Below are 25,869 nucleotides of genomic sequence, written 5' to 3'. Positions count from 1 at the left end.
TGATAAACTTAGTTTTATTCCAGATCAGGCACCGTTAGGCTCGACCTGCACGCCAGTGAAATCCCTTCTGCGCTGCGGCAGTTCCGGGCTCAGCTTCACTGGGGCACCTGGAGCTAACTTCAGGGTAGCCTCGGAGCGTGCCGCGGAGGTGTTTGAAGTCTGCAGGCTTCACGGGCTGCGCTCACCTCCCCAGGCTCTGGGGAGAGAGCCACACGGACCGGGGGTAGTGGCATCCTCCCGTTGTCCTGATGGATATTTCACTTCATCTCATCTGATCTAATCTCTGCTTCCTCTTCTTCTCCAGCCCAAAAGCACTCTCAGTTCCTTGAAAGGCAGATTTGCTTTTCTCCTGCTCTCCTTCACGTTAAGAAGATCAGCCCCTGAAGGAAACACATCAACCCTTTTTTCTCTTGCACCCCCCTCCCCCCCCCTTTTTTTTTTCTTTCAAGCTAACAGGGAAGTGAAAAGCTCTGAAACAGCTGCCTCTCAGAGTGAGACTATTTTTCGGTAAAATAATCACCTTCAGTATGACTACATTGTTTTTCTGTTCTATGCGGTGTGACTCAGCATCAGTTAATTAACCCAATCAAGTAGGCCGGATTTCTCTCCTTTAATGAATGGTTCTTCCTACATCAGAGCCTTCCTAGACCTCATTTTGGATGCGCCTGGGTTTTACCGGGTATATCCAATTACATTTATATCCTTCGGCCTGGTGCTCGGGCCACCTCTCTTGCGGAATTACGCTGCGGTGGAAGTTAAGCCGGGACACTCACTTGCGAGCAGTCGCCCTACTTATGTCTGCTGCCACGAGCCCGCCCGTGCTAGCGCGTACGGAAGGTCTTTACGCAGATGTACTATTCTCAGCGTCGCGGTCCGAAAAGGGCAGGTAATCCTTTCCGCGCATCTTTCTAGCAGACGGAGGAGGAGCAGGTTGAGGGAAAGGGATGTGCGTACACCGGTCAGAGGGACAGACAGGCACCCGATTGCATAAAACCTGCCTTCTTTTCCTTTCTCCCTTTTTCCCGTGAAGAAGTACGAAACACCCAGGTCACCCCAAAATACAAGCGCGCGTGTGTTTAAAAGAAGAATGTGAAACCAGCTGCCACGTAAAGTGCCGGGAAAGTGATGAGAAACACTCCCGCAGCCGTGCGAGAAGAAGGAAGGGTGGCAGAGTTGCCCCGCGGCGAAGCAGCGTGGATGGCTATAAATGGAATTGTGCATCACCGTTCCTCTGAGCTGGAGGACGCCTCGCCGAAGAGACAGGACCACTGAAGGAAGTCAGGCATCTGGTTGTTTTGTAACGAGAAGCAGGAATGCTCTTAATAATAAACAAACAGGACATTGTATGGCATCATCACAGGATGTCCTTCCTTCGGCCAGCACGCCGACTTGGATCGGGGGGGGGACGGGACGGGGGGGGTGGAAATGGGGTGCGGGGTCCTCCTGCCGTCGCCGGCGTGCTGCCGGACGGTCGCGGTCCCTCACCGCGCTGTGAAGGAGGCGTCGAGCCCGGCGACGCCGGCCGCCCTGCCCTGCCCCTGCCACCTTCCCCGCTGGTACCAGGGGAGGGGAGATGGGACCGGCGGGCAGGAGCTGAAACGCTTCTCCCGGTTCCTTTCCCAGGCGCTGGTTAGAAAGGGACTTGGGAAAGGGATAAAATTATGACTCTGAAGCTCCCACACTGGTCACATCAGCCAAAGTACCGTCATCGTTCAGGTTTGGGAGCAAGCGCTTTAAATCGGGATTTCGTCGCTATTCTGGAACCTGGGGGACAGTTTGATTGTTGTTTTTGTAGTGTTCTGTCTGGTCGAGTGGAGGGAGAACGAAACCCGGGTACGTGTCGGTCTCCGGGGCTTAAACTCGCACGGCAGGCCGGTTTCTGGTAACGGCTGCCTCGGGTGCGCTTCCCGCGCAGCGCGGCGGGGCCGGCCCGCCCGCCGGGCCCGGGCCGCTCTCCTCCTGGGGACGAAAAACTTCTCAGTTTTGATAAAACCCCCGGTGGGTCGCGGGGGGGTCTCGGCGCAGGGCGGGCGGGGGGGACCGCAGGTGGATCCCCCGCTGCGGGGAGCGGGCGGGAGGCGCCGGGCCGGGCCGGGCCGTTGCGTGAGGGGCAGCGGCGGGCCGGGGCCGGGCGGGGCGATGGCGGCGCTGTGGCAGGCGGCCCCCCAGCGTTCCGCAGAGGCAAGAGCAGGGCGAGCGGCAGCACCTGTCTGTGACAGCGGGGGAGGAGCGGAGGGGAGCGGCGGCTGGAGGTGTGAGTCAGTCTCCCGGGGACCCAGCCGCTGGAAGGAGGGAGGAATGTTTACTGGGCAGAGATGAGCCAGGGCTGCCGCCGACGGTGGGCTTCGCTGTGGGAACGCGCGCCGACTCTGCCCCGGTAAGGAGCGCCGTGACTCCCTCCCGCGTCCCCTCACCCCCGCCGCCTCCCCGGCTCCTTCTCCCCGCTCCCCGGCGCCCGGCGCCCGAAGTTTCCCCGTCGCCGGTGCCGGGTCGGGAGCGCTCGTCCCGCCGGCGTTAACCCCTTCGCTCCGCCGCGCTGCTGCCAGCCCCCTCACACCCCACCCGCCCCCCGCCGCCGCCTTTCGCCGTTGGCCTCCTCGCCCCCCGCCGGCGCCGAGACTCGGTGGCTGCCGCGCCGCCCGCCTCGCCCGCAGCCCGCGCCGGGCAGCCGCCGGCCGCCACCCCTCGCCTCGGCCCCTCCGGCCCGGCCGTGCCTCCCCGCCGCGGGGGTCGCGGCCCCGGGGGTCTCCCGTTGAGCCGGAGTCAGCCGGCCCCTTAACCTCTTCCTCGGAAGACGGGGCGCTTCCAGCCTCCGCGTTGCGTTTCTCCCGGAGAGAGGGGCGCGGGTCTCACGGCAGCCGCGTATCCCAGAGGGGAGGATGGAGGGATCCGGCGCCGGGCTGGGGCGTCGATCCCGGCGCAGGCACGGATTTCGGTCCCTCGGAACGCTGTGGAAAGAGCCCGACCTAGCGCCCGTGTGGGGATAGGTTTGGCAACGGCGCTTCCCTCCTGCGCAGGCGGAGGGGCTGGGGGCTCGGCGGGGCTGCCGGCCAGTGCCTGGAGCTGGCCGTGCGCAGGGGCACCGCCAGAAGGGAGCGAAAAACTTTTTTGTTTTAATTATTTGTTCTGCTCGCGTCCCCCGCTCCTCTTCTCGTTCGCGCCTGGAGCGGGGCGATGCTGGCAGGATGTCGGCTCTCTGGGCCGTCCGTGCCAGAGGAGAAGGGGACGTCAGGAGGAGGCGGGGGGGGGCCAGGTTGTTTTGAAAGTTGTTTGTGTGTTGAAAGCCGGTGGGAAAGTTCAGGCTTCCCCATTTGGAAGACGCAAGGCTGAGTTCCGCTCTTCCAACACACGCTTTCCATTTTTAGCTTCATTCAGACGCAGACAGCGGCTCCTTTCCTCTTCCTCTCCTTGTTTGTGACACTTTTCTGAGGCAGCTTTTCCACAGGCGACCGAGTGGTCTGGCGGCCATGACCCCACGGTTTCTGCAGCGTGGAATGGTTTTTTTCCCTCTGAGGCATTAAGGAAAGGGTCTGAGAAAGGTAAAGCAGCTGTCAGCCTAGGGATTTTTTCCTCTTTGTTGTTGTTCCCTCCTCGTTATTACCGAGGCTGGCGTCTCAAGGCGCTGCTTCAGTCAGAGCAGCTTCGTTTACACTGCTTTTTGGCTATTACTCAACTGTACCAACTATCCTGCATACGCTTTTCAAGTGTCACAGACTACTGTATTAGTCACGCTGTCTCAACGGAAACCACAACACTGAAGGACAATGAGGATTAAAGGCTGTTTTCTTATTTTCCAGGCTGCTACGCAGTGTAGCTCGGACGCTGTGAGTTTCAAGAATCTGGTGAAAGGGAGAGAGTGGACAATGAAAATGGACATGGAGGATGCTGACATGACTCTGTGGACGGAAGCCGATTTTGAAGAGAAGTGCACGTACATTGTAAACGATCACCCGTTGGATCCCAGTGCCGACGGAGGCACCCTAACTCAGGCAGAGGCTTCCTTGCCAAGGAACTTGACTTTCAAATACGCATCTAACTGCAAAGAGGTAAGTGGCAGTGCTCTGGGGAAGGTTGGGAGTCAGGCAAGCCAAATCACAGCGCTTTGGAAAGCGTATGCTCGCCCTGGTTTCCACTCTTTTAACACGGGCGCACACACCCCACCACCAACAACAAATGCCGCCCGCTGGCTTTTAAGGTGGGACCCTAATAAGCCTTTTAAGAAACTGTGAGCTGGTCATCTGTCACGTAGTGTTTTCCCTGGACATCGCAGCCAGCCTCAGTCCTGAAACTGGTTCTGTACCAATTCGCAAACAGTTAAATTTTCACACAATTTGAACAGCATCTGAATAAGCATATTTAAACTGTGGGGTAGTTCTCTGTGCCAATTTCTAGACTGCTGTTTGCCAGGACCATTCATTGCCTCTGGCTCAGAGATTAAAGTGCCTCAGTTGTCCAATAAATAGCTTTAAAAAAAGTAGAGGGGGGGGGAAGAAAACAAATTCCTGGAAATGTGTTTAATTACTTCTTTTTGTTTTCCCTTTGGTTATGAAATTGCTTTATTCTTTTCGTGAGCTTGCCGTATTCCCGACTTCCTAAATTCTTAAAAACTCCGGCATACCGGTTAAGGAAGTGATGGTAGAACTGTAGAAAGCTTGACAGAAGGGTGGCCGTAGCTGAAGTTGACTTTTGTTTATCTGGGACAGTATCTGCACTGGTAGCTAGCCGTGCGAGTCTGTCCTATCCGTGTCCCTGGAGTGGGTACATTCTTTGTTGTTGTTTCAGAAGGGCTGGAAAGAAATGAGCCCGGATGAGCAATTTGGTTTTGTGTTTACTCCTTCGTATAGAGTAGCTATTATAGCTAGGTGTGATGTTCGGCAGGGTAATAACCCAAGGGACAACCCTTCATTTCTCCTTGTGCTGAGACTTGTGGTGCAGCAGCTATTACCTGTGCTTCTACTTTGGCTAAACGCACTGACCACAGAGCTGAAAAGAAGAGGCACACTCATCCGTGCCTATCAAATATTTCCTTCCGAAGCAGGTACTTGTTTAATCCTGCGTACAGAAATAGGGCCGGACCCCCAGCTGGAGGGTATTGGCACCGTGGAATTTAGCTTGGCAGTGCCTAATACAGTGCCTAGGAGGTTTGGTAAGAGGTTAAAGCTAAATTCTCCTGTCAAATCACTCTTCTTTTCCCATCTGCCCTGCCCTGCCCTGCAGAACTTTGGCAGAGGAAGGACAGGCTCCAGAAGAAAAAGTGCGAAACCTGGTTTTGTGTTACTGCATCGTCAGATAGGTCTTACTTTGGTGGGGTGGGGGGGTGATAAAGCTGTGACTCCGCTGCGTGATACCGGAGGGTTTTTTGGCTGAAGGACGAGCTGGCGGCGTGGCAGCTCGGGCAGATCCTCGTCAGCCGGCTGGTGACTGATGGGCTGCTCGGGCTGCGCTCTGCCCCTGTTCAGTCCTGCCGCCACAGCGGGAGATGTCCGAGGAGCTTTCAAAATTCCCAGTGCTGTGTTTGGAAATATCGAGGCGTGCTTTGCCTGCGCTGTAACTCGGGTCAGTGGATCAGGGTGGGAGGATTGCTGCCGTCTCTGTGTAGGAGGTGGGGGGGAGAGAGCAGTCGTTGAAGGATTCTTGGTTCTTCCGTGTAAAATGTGACCCGTGCAGGTCCCTGCTAGTGGGAGTCTGAATATAGGACATCCTCCTTTTGTTCTCCAGAGTTCCCCCCGGCCTTTTATTTGTGCTGAATAGCACCTACCGTAAGGAGCAACAGGAACTTTCCAACCCTGACGATTTCTAAGGCAGCTCTGAAAGAAAGGGCCGATCTGATCCTTTTTTTTTTCCCCCCATACTCTGTGAAAGCTGCGGTGCTGTGGACGTATGGACAGGCCACTCCTTTGCTACTTGTCTGCAGGGTGAGACAGTTGTGAGTGGCATAATCTGCTCGCGTTCTAGCAACTTCTGACGTGAAACACTACTCTTTTCTGTCTGCCTTCCAAGTTTGATTTTTGTTCGGTGGGGTCAGGACTGGGTGCCTGTTGCTCTGGCACATCAGTGTTTGCGCGGGGTCCACGAGGGGGCCTGGTGCTGGTTTTGACCTCCTGGAAAACCACTGGAGTCCTGACGGCTCGGTGCGGTGGGTTTTTTTTCACTTGCGAAACGGTGAGGTAAGACTTCTGGGGGTGCATGCCTGCGTGCTTGCCAGTGGGTTTCAGATGTGAGCTGTCTCCATTGTTAACTTTGGGGAGAGCTGTGGCTTCATCTGGCCGAGAGTTTTAAATGCTGAGTCAGTTTATTGACCAAAACATACATAATACATTGCTTGTGAAATACTAATACTGTCATGATTAGATCATGAAATCGTAGTGCTGTCATGGTTAGTATTGTATCTCCGCTTGGACTAGGAAAAGTACTGCGTGCCTGCTCAGGAGGGAGGAAGTGCAACCGCTGTTGTTTGGGGAGGGTTGCTTTTTGTGATTCTTTCCCTTGCACGCTTTGTGAAGCGAGTAGCTCCTCTTTACAGGTTTATTGAATTTGCAAGGGAGTCCATGACACGTCATACTCTTGTTTATTCTTGGATCTCGATGGGGGATTTTTCCGAAGGACGCATTTTTCATTATGAGTTCACAGTATGTGTCAGCATTTTAAAAAATGAATTACTACTGCTCGTAACATGTTAGGCTGCTAGATTTACATGAAGTCATTTATTTCTGCGTGTGAGTTATTTATCCTTTCCTCCAGTTCTGGCAATTGACAAAAAACTGATGAAACGCAGTGCCAAAATCACACTCTAGAAGGCCATATGTGAATAATCTTTTTCACACAGACACTTAAAACCGTTTTTTTCACTAATTTTTCCCTTTGGTCTCAGCCCTTAAAGCTCAAACAGCCCTCCTGGCTATAAAGTGCCAGTTGTTCTGCTGCCTTGGATATTACGAGTGTCTCGTCCTGGTCCGTGAGCTCAGCCGAGAGCAGCGCATCCCCGCGAACCCGTTACTCGTCGCATTTCTCTGGTACGGCCGATCGCTAGAGACAGACCCCGAGTCAGCGATCCTGACGACAGCAGCGATTCTGAGCCGTTGCTGACCTCAGTCGCTTTGATTTTATTTCTCGCATACGCGATCACGGAGGAGGCTGTCTGTCTGAGGGCGTTTTGTTTTGTGCCATGTGTTTTAGAGAACTGGTCAACGAGGGGGTGAAATTTATGTGTGCCGTAGCAGTTCAGAAAGCTCGGTGTGACTCCAGCGCAGGCGATGGCCCTCGCTGCCTGCGTTTGGGGCACGCTGTGACTTGGCTGACCCCAGCGAGGGCTGGTTGGGCGGCGCAGGGGTTGCGTTGGGTTTCAGGGCAGTTGGTCGCCCCGCTGCCAGCCGTTCCCCCCGTCAGGGCTGGCAGCGGCCGCGCGTCCTCCCCGCGCCCTCTGCCCCAGCGCGGTGCGGGAGCGCTGCCCTGCCGGGCCCCTCGGTGCCGGGCCCCTCGGTGCCGGGGCCGCTCCCCGCAGCGCGCCCGCCCGGCGCTGCCCCCGGCGCCGCGTTAGGACCCTGGTCAGTTCCAGGCCGCGCCCGGCCCCGGCCCGGGGCTCCCGCCTGCGGCCCGGCCCCCGGCTCCTCTCCGCGCAGCCCGGCCCGAGGGGGCGGCGGGCCCGCAGCGCCGGGAGCCGGGCCGGGCCGCCCCGGCCGACCTCCGGCGTCACCTTCCTGCTCGGAACGCCGCAAAAACCCCACAGCGAAAACGCGGGAGCGTGGAGAGCTGGAGCTGCGGAGGGAGAGGGACTGCGGAGAGGGAGCTGCTCGGCGGGTCCGTGACGGCTGCCCGAGGTGGGGAGGGGGCTGGGGTCGCGCTCCGCGGCGGTTCCCCGCACGGTGCTGCCCGGGAAGGTTGCTGCGCTGAAGGACGCCTGGCGGACACGCGTCCGAAACGCCTCCCCGCGACGGCGGCTCGCAGCTCGGAGGCGGCGTCCCCTCAGCTCCGGACGTGGGCTTCCTTCGCTGCTTCGCCTGCAAGCCCTCGGCAGCTCCCTGCTTTGCAGGCTCTTGGTAAGCCGCCATCGCCGTGGAGCTGCGGCAAGGCGGGAGCCCAGCTTGGCTGCGGCAGGGGGGCTGCCGGCACCCCTCCCCTGGAGGGTGCCCCTCCTCGACCACCGCTGCCGAGCTGGCGGGGGCACGACGGAGGCCAAGCGTTGCCGACCGGAAAGTCACCCTCGCTTGAAAGTCATCTGTGGACGGCTTTCATCTGGTTTAGCAAAACTTCAGCGTTGGCACACGCGGATGTGCAGAACATCCTCTGCCAAAATAACCTCCTGGTGGGTACAGGGTGAGAAATCGTCCGCCTGTTCGGCTGCGCCGGGCGAGAAGCAAACCCTGCGTGCGTGTAAGGTGGATATCAAAAAGTATCTGCTGTGTCAGAGACGCCAGTGCAGTGAGTGTTTCAAGTTGACTAGTTCGAGGAGTGATTTCTAGAGATTCTGAGAATTTCATTAAAGTCATTTTAATTAAGGGCAAGGTATTTTAAAACCATGAAGAAACTCGAGCTACTGTGCAGTAAAACTGGTAGGGTGTGCTGTAGCTTGATTGTGAACTTTTCTTGAGAGGGCAGATGGATGTAAATGAAGATATATGGGGAAGACGAGAAGAACATCTGCCTTTTTCAGCTCTCTCTGAGAAATGTACAAGCAAGACAAAAATAAAACTGAGCCACTGAGCTTGTTTCAGCTTGTGGTAGGTGTAGGAAAATTTCTGGAAGTCCCGTTTCTCTCTCTTCAGTCCAGATGCACAGATCAATGGAGCATTTAACTACCTCTAGTGTTGACGTTTAATTTTTTTTTGTAGTGTGCTGAAACACATGTTGAGACACAGGCGAGCGCAGACAGCCGCGACGTACACCCAGCAATCCCTTTCCAGGTGGATTACTTCCTTCAGCCCACGGCTGTTATTTGTCCCCCTTATTCTGACATTTAACGCGAAATTATGCTAGGCATTAGTTGTTTACTGGGATTTTTAATCTTGACCAATACACAGGCGAGTACATCTCTGCCTGTCTCTCTCCCTCTCTCACACCAAGGGCGATACAACAGAAGAAGATGTAGCTTGAGAAAATCACAAGGCTTAGCTAGTTTGGGAAGTGCTGTCTACACCCCGGGGTTTTTACCGTCCTTTTCTGCGGAGGACTGTGAAGAAGAAGAAGAAATGCTCGCTGAAGTGAGCTATCTGCAGGGTCTGATGAGTGCTGATCTGCTTTGGTGAGAGCATTGATTCCCTGTGGGGTACAGAGAGCACTAATCCCGATGCTCGGTGATCGTCAGCCGCTGCTGCTTTTCCTGTCTTGTTCTGAAATCCTGGCGAGCAGTAAGATGAGTGGCAAGATGTGTGGAGGGGATACGATTAATACATTTTGCAATGAAAGTTTGGTTGTAATAGCAAATTAGTGGGCTTTTTGCCTCCCTTTCCCCCCCACTATCTGAGCAGCAGGATCAATCTTGCAAAGGCTTGGGGTTTTTGGTTTACAAAACTGTTGGTTTTCTAACATTGTGTGGATACATTCAATTTAAGAAGATTGGTGAGGAACAGAGAGAGACAAAACCAATAACTCAGCAGTGTTTTGCAAAGGGTTACTCCAAGGCACGTTCTTCTGAATAATGATGAATTGCTTCCTGATTTGTGGTCAGTGACTTTTTTTGGTGTAATTACTGTCAAGAAGGAAGCCGAACAGCTAGAGCGCATTTCTTCGACCTAGCACAGTGGAGCGTTTTCATCAAAACCCTTACGCCTTTTTGACCAAACCCACTTGACATATGTTACCGGAACTGCTGCCTCCTTTTTATAAAAGAGGGTGATCTGTGAGTACATGTCCCAGAGCCATTTCGTACTCTGTTTTGTGTGCCACTGTATGCTGGTGAGAGAATTGTAGGTCGTCTTTTTTTTGTTGTTGTTGTTCTCTTTTTAGCTGTCAGGACGGGTATAGAACGAAGAAGGTGGTGGTGGTGCGGAAGTTTCATTTTGATCTGGAGGAGCAGTCATTCCAGTTCCTAACTTACTAGAAAAGTGAGCTCTGTAGCAGTGAAGTGACTGAAAGCTATTGAATATTGTTGTTTGCTGGAACTAGGCTTTTGGGGGTTGCCTTTGATAGGAGAAATAATTTCTGAAGGTATTTGACGGTCTCTGTACATTTCGCTCACCGTTTGTTCTTGTAAATTTATTTCCACAAAACACGTTTTTCAGGCGGTGCTCATCCTTGGCTTCCGTACGTCTCGGTAAGATGCTGGTATCTAACAAAGCGGGTCGTATCGATATCCAACACGGCTGTTAATTTATTTCTGTTTTGCTGACCTGTCACTAGAAATCTCTCGCACCGGTTGCTTTACCTCGTTCAGTTCGGGGGACAGGGGAGAGGAAGGCAGACTTTTCGATTTCTGCTGGCGATGGACTGATCCTGTGCTGCTCTTCTTGTAGGTCACTGGAGTTATAAGCAAAGAGTACATCCCAAAAGGAACACGCTTTGGACCCCTGGTAGGAGAGATCTATACCAGCGATACGGTTCCCAAGAATGCGAACAGAAAATACTTTTGGCGGGTAAGCAGGAAAAAACAGCACGGCGTCGTTGCAGCAAGCAGATCGCTAAATGAGTGCAGCTGAGAAGCTGGGTCACTTCCTGCGCCAGCCCTGCGCGAGCGCGGGGGGCAGCTGCTCCGCGCTGCCGGGCACGAGCAGAGCCCGCGGGGTGAACTGAGCCGAGGAAAAGCCTGGCTGCCGTGGATGTAGGGACCGCGTGGGTGGAGAGACCAGGGGGAGACGCACAGCCCTGCCCGGCTCCGTCTTCCGAAACGGATCGGTGCTTGATGGTGTGAAGAAATGGCTCTGCTGCTTGCTGTAGGGGCAGGTTATCTTGCATTTCTTCACAGTGGAAAGTCATTCTTGTTTATGCAAATGTCACATCTCCCTGACTTTTCCAGCTATGAAGGAGCTGTGAAAGTACTGCATCGTCTTTTACTCTGGAATTATGATAACATTTTGTGGCGTTTTTTCCTGGGTTTTGATCAGAACTGCTTTACCACAGGGGTGGCGGTCTTCAGTGTATACGCATTCAAGTTGTAAGCTTTTCTAGTCCGCTTCAGAAGGTGTTAAAAGAGCAGCCCACGGATCTTAGCGAAGAGAAAAATCTGTTCATGCCAGACAAACCCTAGAGGTGATGCCTAATTTGTACTCCATAGTATAAGCTGGAAGGGAGCACCAGCCAGTTTGTTTTGGCTTGGGAAGCCGGTGCTGGGGAATATGCTCCCGGTTTATCAGTTGACATAATCCTCAGCCTCCTTTACAGGCCCATTATTAATTGTTAGAGAGCATTCCTTCAGCCCCATCTCCTTCCATGGGTTTGTTTTGCTGCCTTCTAGCCATTTAGGTTGTGTCTAAATCGGTGGATTTGGGAGTATATCCAAGCCTCTGTGCCCAGGTGCCTTCCTGCCGTAGCAATATCCCGACCTCACATCCAGGTGAAGCCCAGGGCAAGCACCAGCGTTGCCCACACCCCTTTCTTCCTACCTAATTGCATCATTTTGGTTTTCTCGGATCGTCTTTGTGCGATGTAATACAGCATTGCACAGGCAGTTATTTGCATAAGCGTTTTTACGAAGCGGGCGACTGTTTTCACGTTCGGAAGGCTGCAAAACGTTTCCTTTAGCCGAATTTTTTGGGAGCTTGTGTCCAGCATAGGAAGAACCTGGTGTGCCAGTCCTAGCCCTGCTAGCTGCCGAGGTGGCAAACACCGGGAGGAGGGGCTGCTGACCATACTGCAGGGCTTGATTCGTGCATTGCAGCGAGAAAGATGGCATCATTCCTGTGATGTGATGTTAAGCCTTAATGCGGAGGGAGCCTCAGAAGTCATATCCTAGGAGCCATCTAAGCATCGTTAAATTCTCCGTTATAATCTCTTGATTCGTTCAAGACACGCTGCTGCACCGAAAATGAATTCCTTCCTAGGGGTCTGAAACAGGCTTGCATATGCGAAGGAAATTGTGGGAGATAACTTCCCACGTGTTGCTGAAGGCATCCCGGGCTCGCCGGCAGGAGCGGGAACATCTGCTGCCCGCGCGAGGGGAGCAGGGCCGACGTCATTTCTGGGAACCGCGCCGTGACTCAGCACATCTGGCCTGCCTTCCCCAGGGCCGGGGGGAGCCCGGTGGGGCCCCCCAGCCCGGGCACCGGGACCGCTAGCGACCGTGGCCCCACCGCGAAGGGCCCATTTGGGAAGCGGTGGCAGGCGTCGAGCGCCGGAGCCCCGCGTTCCTGGAAGTTTGCGAGCCGGGGTGAGCAGAGAAACCCGAAGGCTCCTCTTGATGCAGCGCAACTCGCCCGGCTCCCTTCCATCTTCTCATAACAAACACACCGCAAAATCTCTCGCAGGCCGCTTTGATGAGGCCACATGTATTTCCCCCTTCTCAGTTTACAGGAAGTTACTCTTAAAGAAAGTGATTCTGGTGTTTACGGCCCGCGTTAAAGGGCCAGGCTGCCTCTTGGGGAGCAGAGGAGAGGTCCCAGCCGGCCGGTGGGCGCTGGCGGGGCACGCTGCCCGGCCAGGTAGGTGCGAACGAAAGTGGTGCCAGCACAGAGGCGGGAATGTGCGGCGGAGTGTTTTTGCCCTGAGATAAGTTCCGTCTCCCTTTCAGGAAGGCATTTCCTGCTCGGCGAGGCGCGTCGCTGGTGCGCGCTGCTCCCGCCCCGACGACTGGCTTTTGCCCAGTCATCTGTTCTGCGAAACCCAGGAACCCCATTTCACCCAGCTCAGAGCTGGTGCCCTCCGAGAGCAAGGGATGTGTCTCTAACAAACATACCTCCTGGGTTTTTCTTGATTTATTTAATTTTTTTTAATAATTCTCTTACCCCTCGAAGAAACAGTAGCTTCTGTCGCTGGTTGGGGCTTCTTTCCCCCCAAAGCGCTGAGCAGTTTTTAGATTCTCATTTTCTTTCCCCTCTGTGGACAAGCCAGAACGTGTCCCTTGATAGGAAAAGTGACTTCTCATCGGCTGGCCCCTCTCCAGGTCTTCGTTAAGTTATGGCAGGTGAAGTTCATCTTTGCCTCGCCCAGCCTTTCTACAAAAGGGCTACAGTCCAACTGTGAGCAAGTGTTGCTTTAGGACTCTGGGGGGGGTGGAGGATGTTTGCATAGTTTAAACCTTTGGGCGGAGGTGGTAGGAAACTGCAAGTACAGAGGCCATAGAAAAAGGCGAGAAAGACTCTTGACGTAGCGCAGCCAGTCAGCCTTATACACAGGTGACTCAAAGCATTAATGCAAGCATGCACTCAGACCTGCCGTCATTAGCATCACCCAGTTGTCGGTCAGAGCACCAGGAAAAGGGCTCTAAGGTAGACTGTTCACGCAGGGAGAGTACTCTGCATTTCAGATTTTGGGTCTGATTTGTCCATACCAGCAGAGACACAGGCTAAGCAGAAATGGAAAAGGTGACTGGACTTACCTTTGGATAAGCGTCTCTCTTCTTAACACAGAGGATATCGTAGCTGGAAAGGGGGAACCCAGCTTGACTTCTTATTTCAGTAATATCTTCTTGTTTATTGGGAAAAATAACAAGGCTTATCATTTTTCCCCTCTGGACTCTGTGCGCACGTGTTGCCTGTCGTGCGTATATATACTCATAGGCACTTCCTCTCTATTCCAGATCTATTCAAGTGGTGAGCTTCACCACTTCATTGACGGATTTAACGAGGAGAAGAGCAACTGGATGCGTTATGTAAACCCCGGCTACTCTGTTCAGGAACAGAACTTGGCTGCTTGTCAGAATGGAATGAACATCTACTTCTACACCATCAAGCCCATTCCCGCCAACCAAGAGCTGCTTGTGTGGTATTGCCGAGACTTTGCAGAGAGGCTGCACTATCCCTCCTCCAGAGAGCTGACAATGATGAACCTCAGTAAGTCGATTACACTATAAACAAGGAATGCTAGCAATGTCTCTTCTGCCTATGTGAGCTAATAATAAGTTGTATAATTACACAGCGGCATCATCTGTTGTGTCACAGCAGGTAGCTCGGAGTGGAAAAGGGGAATTAAAAAACCCAGCACAACAGAACGAGCTCCCCGTGCCCGTTCAAATGTAAACAGATTATAAATAATCTGAACAGTTACTGGTTTACAATCCGAGTCTTATCTGATGAAGTTCTGGACAGATAACCCGAATATACCCTCTGCCTTCAGAACTGTAGATGTCGGTTCACTCTCAGACTTTCCAAGTCCAGATCTCGTCGTGCGTTGAGCAAGGCTGCTTTGGTAGCCTGTGCTGAAGGCTGTCCAGTCACGCTCCCAGAGGGCTGCCCTCGCTCTACGAGGAAGTGGCCGTGTGCCATGACTCTGTCTGGGCCTCTAACAAAAATATATGTTGACTGCGTAGTGCTCCTTGAGCCCTGTGTCTGTGCTTACTTATCTTACAGGAGCAACCCTCCTGTGGTCTTCTCATCTGGCTGCTTGTTTTTTAAGCTCGGTGTATTTTGTCCCCGTTTCTTGGCTGTAGATCGCAGCTTTCGTTTTCTGTTCAAAAATAATAGCTCTGGTAGCAGGGGGAAGAGGTATTTCCAGGAGTTTATCTCTGTGTTCCTCTGTGGTTTCTGACCATTTCCAGCTTTGGCGCTTTACTCATAGCTTAATCACGGCCTAGCACCTCACCCAGAGCCCCTCGAAGAGAGGGAGAGATTCTTGCTGACTGCTCATTCGACTCTTTGGCCGCCTCCCCTCCTCCTAGCTGCTCTGAGATAGAGCAGAGCATTCTTTCGTCCTTCTGCCAGCACCTACGCTGAAATTTGAAGGAAAAGCTGCAAGCAGTTTTTTTTATGAAAAGGACTATTTGCTGTTACTCGGCAACAAATAGTGGGTTATAAAATATCAGTGTTGCTTCGGGGATCGTTAGAGCTAAATGTAACCCCGCATCATGAAAATGATGTCACGCGTTCAGATTAATCAAAAGTACATCTGTCCTCCGTGGATGTCGTCCGTTCACCAGTTTTTGGTCTTTGCCTACTAAATGTAACAAATTGTAGAAGAAAATTTGCTTTCTCTTAATGGCAGAGGGAAGAGGGGGAGGGGTGTCCTATGCTGCTCTATTCCCTATTCAAAAAATACCTCACTGATTCTGTCATCTTTGCACCTATGCCATTTCACCACTCGCTGCGCGGTTTTATTTCCCGATACGATGAACTGTTGGCTTTTTGGCGGGGCGAGACAACAGCCTTAAGGGTTCCTGTGGTGAAGGGCTTTGCAGAGATCCATCCAGACATGTTTAGCTGGGAGGATCCACAAATGCAGCCTCAGTTTTCCTGTGTCTGCTGGCACCTCAGGTTGCCTTGCAGAAGTAGCGAGGAGCGTATTTGTGAAGTGCCAGCTAATTCCCTGGTTACTCTTATTCAGGTCAAAACTAGGGGTGTCTGGACATGTGCAGAATAATCAGTTCTAGTGAAAGTAGGCTCAATATGTGGATTTAAAGAGATGGGATCTTGAGCAACAGTTGTGTAGTTCAGCCTTGACATTCGCAAGAGCAGTCTTTCCAGACGCTGAGATCGAAATAGCCCTTCTGCTTTGTAAAGATAATTCTGTTCAAACCATTCAGAAATTTTATGTTAGCCCTATCTACCTACAGAAAATAGCATTTCAGAAAAATGAGAAAAAGTTCTCACTGGTTTTATCTTTTCCCTTCGTTTTTGTGACAAACACATTCCAGCCTGAGGCCTGCAGTTAGGCCAGAAACCCTGCCGGTGCTGTAAGGACTGAGGTTTTCTAAAGTTTCGCTGCCCTTTCTTGAAAAGTATGGGAAAAAAATCCAGAGGTTTCCCAAAGGTGCTTCTTTGCTGAAGGCCCGGTAGCAACAGTGTGAGCAGGGATGGTTTTTGCAGCGTTAGTACTGGAACCGGATGAGTTCGAAGTGAATGTCGGTGCTGTTCAGTTTTCTTCTATCCCTTTCTCCCAGGCCACTTTTTCTAGTTACATCTAAGATTAGCGAACATCCCGCTGCCTCTCCAGCGCAAGCCTGGCCGAGGTGCCCTCACGCTGCGTTCAGCTGTGAATGAAGTGCAGAAGGCTCATCCCCAGGTAGCGAGCGTCCTTGTGCCTGCTGCAGATGTGGGGCTTTGCCCCATCAAAACAGCGTAACACAGCATTGCTTAGGCGGACCGCCCCGCTGGTCGCCGCCTCCGCCTGCTGCCAAGTCAGGAAAGCCCTTTCCAGCCCAACGGATCGCAGATAATTTGGTGTCTGAAGTGGGATGGCTTCCCTCAGAGGAGCGGGCAAGCACGGCCGCCTCTCCCAGCTCCTGGCTGCTGCTTTCTGCACCCTCCAAGGAAGAGGGAGGTAGAGTCGGTGTCCAGGTCCCCGCGGGGCTCCCTCCCGCTGGGACACAGGCCGGGGCAGCAGCACGGCCAGCCCGCGGCCATGGCACTGCCAGCCCACGGCTGTGGTGGCTGCGCCCAGCTCTCGGTGTCCTGGGTGTGCGGAGCATCCCGGTGCCCGCCGGAGGCTGTGGAAGAGCCGTGCCTTGGCTGGTTGCCTGGCCCGGCACAGGAGAGGCCGCCTGGGACGCACACCTATAGAGAGCTTCCAGTGCGGCCTCGGTCTTGCCAACTTAAAATGCAGGCAGCTGCTTCGGGTGCCTCAGGGGTTTGGGGATCATATGGTCTTGGAGTTCAGCATCTCAGTTCTTCTTCAAGCACCCGAGCGGGATGGGCCTCCGGGGAAAAATGGATCAGAGAATTTCTCTGGCTTGATTTCCTGTAATTAGTAGCCTCAAAAATGAGAGAACTGCCACTTTAGAGGATAAATGTATTTACACATCCACATGTAACATCTACTTGCCTCTGCAACAGCAAACTTCCAAATTAAAGGTAACTCCTCCAGCGTTCGTTCTTTGTGCCATAGGAGGAGAGCGGCCAGGTTCAGGAGAGCAGTCAGGCGGGTGCTTAGTTAAGGGTTTAGCCCTGTCCTCTGTGTTGTCTTGAATTGGGGCCTTTGCCCCAGTCCCTCGGACGCTGAAGCACACGCCTACCTTCCCGGCCGTGATTAGCCCCGAGTGGAGCTGCGTGACGTCGAGTGGATGTTGAGGTGCCTGCGTGGGGTTGCACAATAGTGGTAGAGGCAAGACTCTGTGTTACCCCGGTCTCGTTTCAAATGATCCCCTTCTCCTTCCTGCCTCTTCTGAGGCCACTGATGTTTTCTGTCAGGATTTGAGATGCGTCACCTTTGGAGGGTGCCATTGCCCAGTAAGCAGTTTTAAGTGCGATGGCACGAGGTTTCTGTATTCTGCTGGCCAAAAAGTCAGTTTTCTGTAATTTGTTAAATGTGCTTGACCTCGTTCAGCTGAGCCCCCAGATTGCCATTTAGTCTGTGGTGTTTTATTCTGGGGCTAGCAAACAGGGCAAGGAAATTTGCTTCGGGGGTCCCACGTAGTTTAGCATTTCATTCCTGCCTCATCGTAGGAGGATTTTTGGGGGTTGGAGGGTGGAGAGGGTAACATTAAAAAAAACAAACAAACAAAAAAAAACCCCAACCAACAATAAAAAAACCAAACAATTGCATTGACTCAGGACATGACTATTTGATAATAATGTTCGTGTATTGCAATCATGTGATGCAACTTCCTGGTGCTCATGTTGTGTTTGTCTCCTCAGTCAAGTACAGGCAGGTGACATCTTCTTTTGGTCAAGCTTCAGGAAAAAAGTTTGAGTTGGGGAAAGAGAGTTTGCATATTTACAAAACATTTTGCAATCTTTCTGTTTCGTTAAGAGGATTAGCGATTTAAAGTCTTTCGGATTCTCTGAAGATTAACTTTTTAATGCTTGTTTCTTAAATGTGATTTATTCTTTTCTTCTTCCTGCTGGCCCTGACACGCTGGCCATTAGCTAAGCCCTGCCGCTCGCTTTCCCTTTTGTTTATGGGCAGTTTCACTTTCTGGTGTTGAAGCTTTTCTGTTTGGATTGAGAGGAAACATCTGCACTTGTTTAAAAAAAAAATGCCCCCTGGAATCTTCAAAAGGGCTCAGGAAAACGGTATGAAAGGTTGTCTTCACAAAACCAGAATTCGGGGGCTAAAGTTTGACCTAATATTGAGGATTATTTGAAGGCTCCCTTGAAGACCTTCTCCGAGCAAAATGTTTTCAAAGGCATGTCACCCTGCCTTGGACACATTTAGAAAACAGATGATCAAATTATATACCTCTATATGTTGGTCTCCATTCTCATTTTGAGTGGAAACACTCTTTGTTTTGCCTGCTTCACAACTTCGAGGTTCTCTTTCTACTAGCACGAGAGGTGCTTATTTTAGATCGAAAATGTGAATCGGCATAATTAAGCTCTATCACTCAAAGTGTTCAGTACCATCTCACTCCTGAAACTACTATTGAAATTACTGTCTGCCTACAACCGTTTTTCAAGTTTTTAGAAAAAACAGATCCTTGTTTTTATGAAGCCTTTCTCAGGCTGCAGCTCGGAGCGCAAGAAATGAGAGCAAAGCCTATGGCTGTGCAGCGGTCTGTAGCTGGAACACCCACAGTGGAGCGACTTCAGGCAGCCCCTCCGCTCCAGTTTTATTAATACTTAAAAGTAACAGGAGTTTTGTCCATTTCTCGTCTTGTGCACACTCGCTGATCTCAGATCTGAGCAAACAGTCTGTTGGCCTCGGCTAGGAGTGGATCGGGCTGCGAAAGAGGCACGTCTGGGGTTTTTTCTTTCTCTTTCCCCCCCACTCTCCCTTCAGATCAGCAACTTAGAACTGCAGCTGCACTGTTCTTGTTTTGTCATGAACCTCTTTTCTGTGTGTCTCTCTGACCACAGAAACTAGACAGACCTTGGAAGAGTGTGTGCTTATGTTTAGTGTGTATGGGGGTGGGAGGGAGAAATGCATTTCAGTAGCGAGAAGGAGACATTGCGATCGGTAAGAACTTAAATCTGAAATCACACGTTAAAAAAATCCATTTATAAGAAATGTGTCTCTTTAACTTTGAAGTGTGGCTCCTTTAAGAGCAACAAGAAAGGTTGTAAACCTCTCAGTTTCAACCCTGGTTTAAATCCACGCTCAGTGTAAAACGTAAGAACCTCTCCTTGGGCGCCGACATTACCTGCTCTGATTTTACATGGCGCCGACACACTTGCTGGTGTTTTGATCTCTCTGGTGTTCCCAAGCATCCCTTGTGCTCAGGTAAAAGGGGAAAAAGCCAAGAGGGGATTTGTGGATCGAAAAGAGCTGTCACAGTTAGACCTGAAAAACAATCTTTAAATACTCCAACTTCTGTCTACAAGTGGAAATTAGTAGCAGGGAGAACTTTGAAGGGAAGGAAAGGGCAGTTCTCTTCAGTCTGTCAGGTGGGGACGTGGGCCCGTAGCACAAAGTGAAGGACGTTCTCAGTGTGAGCGTCCTTGCTGTCGCTCACGCTGGTCCCTGCCCTGGCGTTCGGCCGTGCGGCGGCAGGAGCCCTTCCTCCAGCCGAAGCGGCCCCACTTGCTCTATCACTTTTCCAGCAGCGCCAGCTCTTCTCCTTCCTCTTCCCCTCCCCCTGCGTTTTTTTTTCTTTAAAAGAGAAGAGTGTCAATTTGAACTTCCTGCTGGCCAGACCCCACTGAGAAACTGATAGGGGCCTGATAAGGTGGTATTTATTTATTTTTTCTGCTGCGAGGCTTTACAAGTCCTGCTTCCCCCCTGCCCGCCCGGCTTTCAATACTTCCCGGTCTCGGTACTTCCCGATGCTGATAGCGTCACCGGGAATGTTTGCTCCGAGACGCTGGCGTGGTGACAGGCAGCTGATAAGAAGATGTAGATAATATTATCCACAGTGCCATTGTGGAGCTTCTTGAAACTAGTGGGACCTCGACGTTATACCCATAAATCTGGGTGGATGTTTAGGAAGTGAGTTACCAATTCACGAGTACTGACGAAATGACCAAAGAAAGTGGGTGATTTTCAGTGCCAGACAACGCGACACGCTATTAATGTATTTTTGAAACAGCTCTGCATTAAACTTTAGCATCGAGAGGAGTAATTGGGAAGCTATCTGCGCACTTACGTGTGTACATGCTTGCTGTACCACACACCCTGTGTTTTACCATAAATACTTTAATTGAATGTAACTGCGTTCAACTGCATCTCATTGCGACTTGAAAACACACAAACTGCCCGCGTATCTCAAACCAAATTTGCTTGCTACTACACTAATGCCGTTTGAAAAAGGATGCTGCCGTCAAAGTGGGTCGCTGTGAGCAGGAGCGTGCTTTGAAGGCAGCCGTTTTCTTGGATACGTTTAATGAATGAGTGTTGCTTTGCCTTATAGGGTAATGTTGCCAAATGGTAGATTCCGTCAGGGCAGTGAATAGCGAGGCCGAGAATCCGCGCTGAAAGCAGCGTGGTCATTGCCTGTTCCCGTCTTCCGCACTGGGTTCAGCTGGTCCTCCAAAAATCAGAAGGAACTGTTTCTCACCCCTGTTAGCGAAGTAAGAGCAGTCAGTCAGCAGAGCAGAAGCCTGGCTGAAGGGCTGCGATGCTTTGGAGCTGCGTACCTGTCGGCATTGACGTGTACCTTCTGGTGGAAAACCTTGCACGTAACTAACCACAAATACAAAACCTTCTTGTAGTTTTTCACCTAGAATAAAATATCTTACAAGTCATCATTTCAAGATGATACAACTGTTAACTTTGGGAGATTAGATAAAAGCAGACTTCTTTTTCTATGTACTGTGTCTGTTGTGTCCAGAAAACGAGGTAGGGTCTTTGAAGACAAATAAACAGCGTATGCAATGAACGGAGCCGAATGGATGCTAGCATCTATTTCCTTCTAAATACATATTTCTTACATATTTCTTCCCCCCCCCCCCCTTTTTTTTTCAAAGTACATTTCAACTTCAGCTGGAGCCAACCAGTCTTGCTTTCTTTTGCTTTGCTTCAGCATTTTTTTTATAAAGTACAGCTGGAAGCAGAGGAGTTTTGCATAGACTGAATGCCACAGAAATCTGCAGCAAATAGCCTGCTTTGTTGTAGATGTTCCTAAGCAGTACATTTAATGAGTAATGATCTGTTTACTGATGGAGAGTACCTTCTCTTTGAAGAAGGCTTTCATCCTAGCCAGCCATGGGTTTTTTGGTACTGTAAGTAATTGAACTGGCTGGTGAAGTGACTGCTGCGGCTTGGCAAAAGCCGATTTGTCATGCCTTGTTATTTTACTGAGGAACATTTCTGGGAGCTTGCGTTCTGCAAAGTCCTGCTATTAAACCGGTGCTGTGAACGAATGCTTGCTACTGCGTTTATTAGAAACGCTGCTTAAATAGACATTCGGCAGCAAAGCCTGTCAGATTTCAGGGGAAGGGAAGGTGAAATCAGTTTGCAAAGTGGAGACTGGCACCCTGCAAATGAATCATCGTCAAGAGCTGGTTATGTGCTGGCTGGTGTCCCTTAAATTAACAGTGCTTTTGATTAACACTTAATACCAGCAGGCATTTCTTTGTGCAGAAATTAGTTTTTTGGGGAGTTAAACGATCGCTCATCTCCAAGAGCGGCCCTTCCCTTGCAGCAAACTTGCAGGAGTTAGACTGTGTTTTGAAAAGAGATAATGACGGTGGCATAGCTAAATAATCATTACCTTGTCTTTGTATTTCAGCACAAACCCACGTTAATCCAAAGCAGCACAGCGCTGATAAAGATGAGCTCTATCAGAAAAGCATCCCAAAGAAGGAGCACAGTGTGAAAGAAATCCTGAAAATGGAATCCAATCCTCCAAAAGGAAAGGACTTCTTCCAGACCAACATTTCACCAGTTACTCCAGAAAAAGACTTGGATGATTTGCGTAAGAACTATAGCCCGGAGAGGTGTTTCTTCCCTCGAGTTGTCTACCCGATCCGACCTCACATCCCAGAAGACTATCTGAAAGCTTCCTTAGCATACGGGATGGACAGACCCAGCTACATTACTCACTCACCCATCCAGACGTCTACTACGCCGAGTCCTTCCGGGAGGAGCAGCCCAGACCAAAGTTTAAAAAGTTCAAGCCCTCACAGCAGTCCAGGGGTCACGGTTTCGCCCCTGGCGCCTACTTCCCAAGAGCACAGAGAGCCCTACTCTTACTTGAACGGATCGTATGGCTCGGAAGGTTTGGGGTCTTACCCTGGGTATGCACCCCCTGGCCACCTCCCACCTGCCTTTCTGCCGTCCTATAACCCCCACTACCCCAAATTCCTGTTACCTCCGTTCAATATGAGCTGTAACAACCTGAGCGCTTTGAACAATATCAACGGCATCAACAATTTCAACCTCTTCCCGCGGATGTATCCTCTCTACAGCAACCTGCTGGGTGGAGGTAGCCTTCCCCACCACGTGCTGACCCCCACCACGCTCCCCAGTTCGCTGCCCAGTGAAGGAGGCCGTCGACTGCTGCAGCCCGATCACCCGAGAGACTTCCTCATCCCAGCGCCCAACAGTGCCTTCTCCGTCACGGGCGCTGCTGCCAGCATGAAGGACAAGCCCTGCAGTCCTACCAGCGGGTCGCCCACAGCTGGGACGGCCGCCAGTTCGGAACACATAATGCAACCTAAACCTACCTCAGTGGTGTTGGCTGCCACCGGCGGCGAAGAAGCCATGAATCTCATTAAAAGCAAGAGGAATGTGACCGGTTACAAAACCCTCCCGTACCCGCTGAAGAAGCAGAATGGGAAGATCAAGTACGAATGCAACGTTTGCTCCAAGACCTTTGGCCAGCTCTCCAACCTGAAGGTAGGCAGCGGAGAGCAAGACGCTGAGCCTTCTTGGAAGGCTCTGGTGTCTCCCTGTAGGAAAAGTAGGGGCAGGCCTCCCCAGCTCGGTATCAGTCTGGCAAGCAAGAAGGCAGGGTTGTAAAGACTGCGTTTAGTACTGACGCCGCCTCATTGACGAGATAACATTGTATTTTGCAATGGGAGCCTTCCGCTAACTTTAGGAAACATCTGAAAGCGCTTCTGTCCTGGTGCTGGGAACTGCAGGTTGGTAATGGCTTTGCTTCTCCCCAGGTGCACCTCCGAGTACACAGCGGAGAGAGACCCTTCAAATGCCAGACTTGCAACAAAGGCTTCACGCAGCTGGCTCACCTCCAGAAGCACTACCTGGTGCACACGGGAGAGAAGCCCCACGAGTGTCAGGTACGTGAGGCGCCGGAGAGACCCCCCTCCCTTGGGGGCTGGAGGGATGGCATGCGGGCAGGGCGGTGGGACCGGGGCGCTGGGACCACACGCCCGCGGCTGCTGGGGCTGGAGCCCGCCGGACGGCCGCTGCCGGCCCCGGCGCAGCAGCGTCTGCGAGACGGCAGGGCTGCCTCCAGCCCGCCAGAGCGATGTCGGCCTGATCCAGCCTTGCCGTCGGCCACGCTCAAAATGCTGCTCAGCAATATTTAAATAAAAAAGGCGGGGTTTTTTTTTTTCCCCTTTTGTGAGAAAGCGTGAAGGTACAAAAAGCTGCTGGTGCTGCTTCATCCCGCTGTCCCCTCCTAGGTGTCTGTGATGTAAACCGTGAAATCCCCTCCCACTCACTCGCTGTTTCTCTGCCACCCCCCACTAGGTTTGTCACAAGCGGTTCAGCAGCACCAGCAATCTCAAAACCCACCTGCGGCTCCACTCCGGAGAGAAGCCTTACCAGTGCAAGCTCTGCCCGGCCAAATTCACCCAGTTTGTGCACCTGAAGCTGCACAAGCGTCTCCACACCCGGGAACGGCCCCACAAATGCATCCACTGCCACAAGAGCTACATTCACCTCTGCAGCCTCCAGGTCCACCTGAAGGGCAACTGCCCCGTCGCCCCTGCCTCCGGCCTCTCCATGGAGGACCTGAATCGGATCAACGAGGAGATCGAGAAGTTCGACATCAGCGACAACGCCGACAAGCTGGAAGAAGTGGAGGACAATATCGACCTCACGTCGATCGTGGAGAAGGATATACTGACCATGCTCAGGAGGGAGATGGAAGGAGCCAATCTGAAAGCGTCTCTGCAGAGGAACCTGGGAAATGGACTTCTCTCCTCAGGATGCAACCTTTACGAGTCGTCCGACGTGTCAGTTATGAAGTTGCCTCACGGTCACCCACTACCTCTGTTACCTGTAAAGGTCAAGCAAGAAACAGTTGAACCAATGGACCCTTAAGACTTTTCGGCAAAGTGATTCTTTTTTTTTTATTATTATTATTATTTATGACTTGGCAAGTCAGGGTGCCTGTAGCAGTTGCTTGTACATAGTGTCAATGCTGCAAAGCAATCTTGGCTTACAGTAGTTTCCCTACGCTCTCCAGCTGAAAGAAGGAACTCCAAAGTTACTGTTTTCTCAGGGCATAAAAAGGGGCAAAGGACTGCGCATTGCCTCGCCAGTTACTAAAAGACAATCATCTATCCATAATTATTTTTTCAATGATAGTACTTCATAATTTATTATGCAATTAATCATTCTAAAAGCAATAATTAGGAAAATGTTTACAATGACTGGAAAATTCATTGTAATTTTTACGTTAAATGGGGGTTTTTGTTTGTTTTGTGGCCATTCCTTGTAGATATTTTTTTCTGCACATCTCTTTTGAGAACCTAAGATTGGGGTTTCAGTAAATGTGTTTTATGTACCAATGTCTTTTAAAAAAATGTGGTTTTTCATATTGCCAAAGTTGGACATTTGACATACAGAATCCTAGATCCGTTGGTTGGAAAAAAATGCTGTTGTACTTTTATGTGCAAATCGCCCCACTGGGAATTGAGAAAATAAAACCAAACCCAGAGTAGCAGCAAGCAGGGAAGAAACTGTTGCCCCTGCCTCTCTGAGGAGCGGACAGAGGTGCTTCTACCTGCGGCGCTGCCCGGAGCAGCTGGGGCACAGCAGCCGCCCGCCGGCCATGGGCAGCACCCCAGGATTCTGGAGAGCAGCCCTCGCCCCACACGTTGGCGTGTAACTCTGTGACCAAAGGATGCATCAGCTTAAAGTGGCTCTTCCAAAATCAAATCTCACTCACGTTCTCTTGTTTCCAAAAGCAGTTCGAAAGCAAACACACAAATATTCTTAATATTCTGCCTAAAAGAAGGGGTTTGGCAGACTTCTTTCTTCTCTTTCTTTTTTTCTCTCTTTTTTTTTTTTTCGGCCAGAGCCTTCCAGGGATTAAAAAAAGATGGTCAGATTCCCTGAGAAAGAAGGGGTTCGGTTTTACTTGTATTTTCCTCTCCCACTTTGCCTGGGTAGAAGTGGGGAACAAAGTCCTTTCCTGGCACATACATTTTTTTTTTTCTTCCTTCCCATACGACTCAGATTTTTCTCAGTATTTGTGTTTGTACATTTTGTGGTTAATTTAATTAAAGAAGAAAAGGGCATTGCAAAGTTGTTGAACAACAATTACCTCAGTGCTTGTGTCCAGTGGTGCAGACAATGCTGTTTTATCGAAACGCTTTGCTACTTTAGAGAAGAAACCAAAATGTGCACAGGGAAAGATAGAATGCACGTCCTTTTATCTTTTTGTTTTGCTAAGCCCAAAGATGATACGGTGACGTTTGAGGTGTAGCAAAGAATACATGTATATTTATAGATATATTTATACCACTATACTATATATGTATATGTATATATATTTATACCACTTAAGTTGTGAGCCAAACCATGTAATAAAACCTATTTTTCATCTAAGCGTGAAAATCAGATGTTCTCCAGTTCTGCATGTTACCAGTGACCTCAGAACCAGAAGGCTGTACCACGGCATTTGGCACTTGCGAGTAGGCCCGCGCCGCCGTCCAGGCGAAGCCTGCGCTTGCGAACACCTCGTGCGAGTGACATCACGCACCCGTGACGTCACCCACCCGTGGCGCTGCGGCGAATTCGGAGGGGGTGGGTGAGCCCATTAGCAGGACGGGGGGCAGC

At 51.3% G+C, this 25,869-nt stretch overlaps 1 protein-coding gene and 1 long non-coding RNA gene across 2 annotated transcripts in view; both read left to right on the top strand.

Moving 5' to 3' along the window:
• LOC142360585 (uncharacterized) overlaps nt 1-1,279 on the top strand; it is a 76,027-nt gene extending 74,748 nt beyond the window's left edge. The window contains exon 3 of the long non-coding RNA XR_012763200.1: nt 1,031-1,279. This is a non-coding gene — a long non-coding RNA (uncharacterized LOC142360585). The remainder of the gene's footprint in view (nt 1-1,030) is intronic.
• A 2,485-nt stretch (nt 1,280-3,764) lies between these two features.
• Nucleotides 3,765-25,655, top strand: PRDM1 (PR/SET domain 1). The gene is made up of 6 exons (XM_075414299.1): nt 3,765-4,046; nt 10,449-10,568; nt 13,667-13,919; nt 21,626-22,734; nt 23,007-23,135; nt 23,551-25,655. Exons 1-6 carry the CDS (start codon nt 3,765-3,767, stop codon nt 24,124-24,126), a joined length of 2,469 nt encoding a protein of 822 aa, XP_075270414.1. The 3' UTR covers nt 24,127-25,655.
• Nucleotides 25,656-25,869: the final 214 nt, after the last annotated feature.

The sequence above is a fragment of the Opisthocomus hoazin genome, chromosome 2 (genome assembly GCF_030867145.1).
Source record: "Opisthocomus hoazin isolate bOpiHoa1 chromosome 2, bOpiHoa1.hap1, whole genome shotgun sequence".
In the NCBI taxonomy this organism is placed as follows: domain Eukaryota; kingdom Metazoa; phylum Chordata; class Aves; order Opisthocomiformes; family Opisthocomidae; genus Opisthocomus; species Opisthocomus hoazin.
The sequence above is the reverse complement of the archived record's forward strand: the minus strand, read 5'-3'. Positions and strand labels throughout refer to the sequence as shown.

Coding starts and splice junctions, on each gene's coding strand:
- PRDM1 (XM_075414299.1), top strand. CDS start 3,765: ATGAGGATTAAAGGCTGTTTTCTTATTTTCCAGGCTGCTACGCAGTGT. Junction 4,047..10,448: donor ACGCATCTAACTGCAAAGAG/GTAAGTGGCAGT, acceptor CTCTTCTTGTAG/GTCACTGGAGTTATAAGCAA. Junction 23,136..23,550: donor AGAAGCCCCACGAGTGTCAG/GTACGTGAGGCG, acceptor ACCCCCCACTAG/GTTTGTCACAAGCGGTTCAG.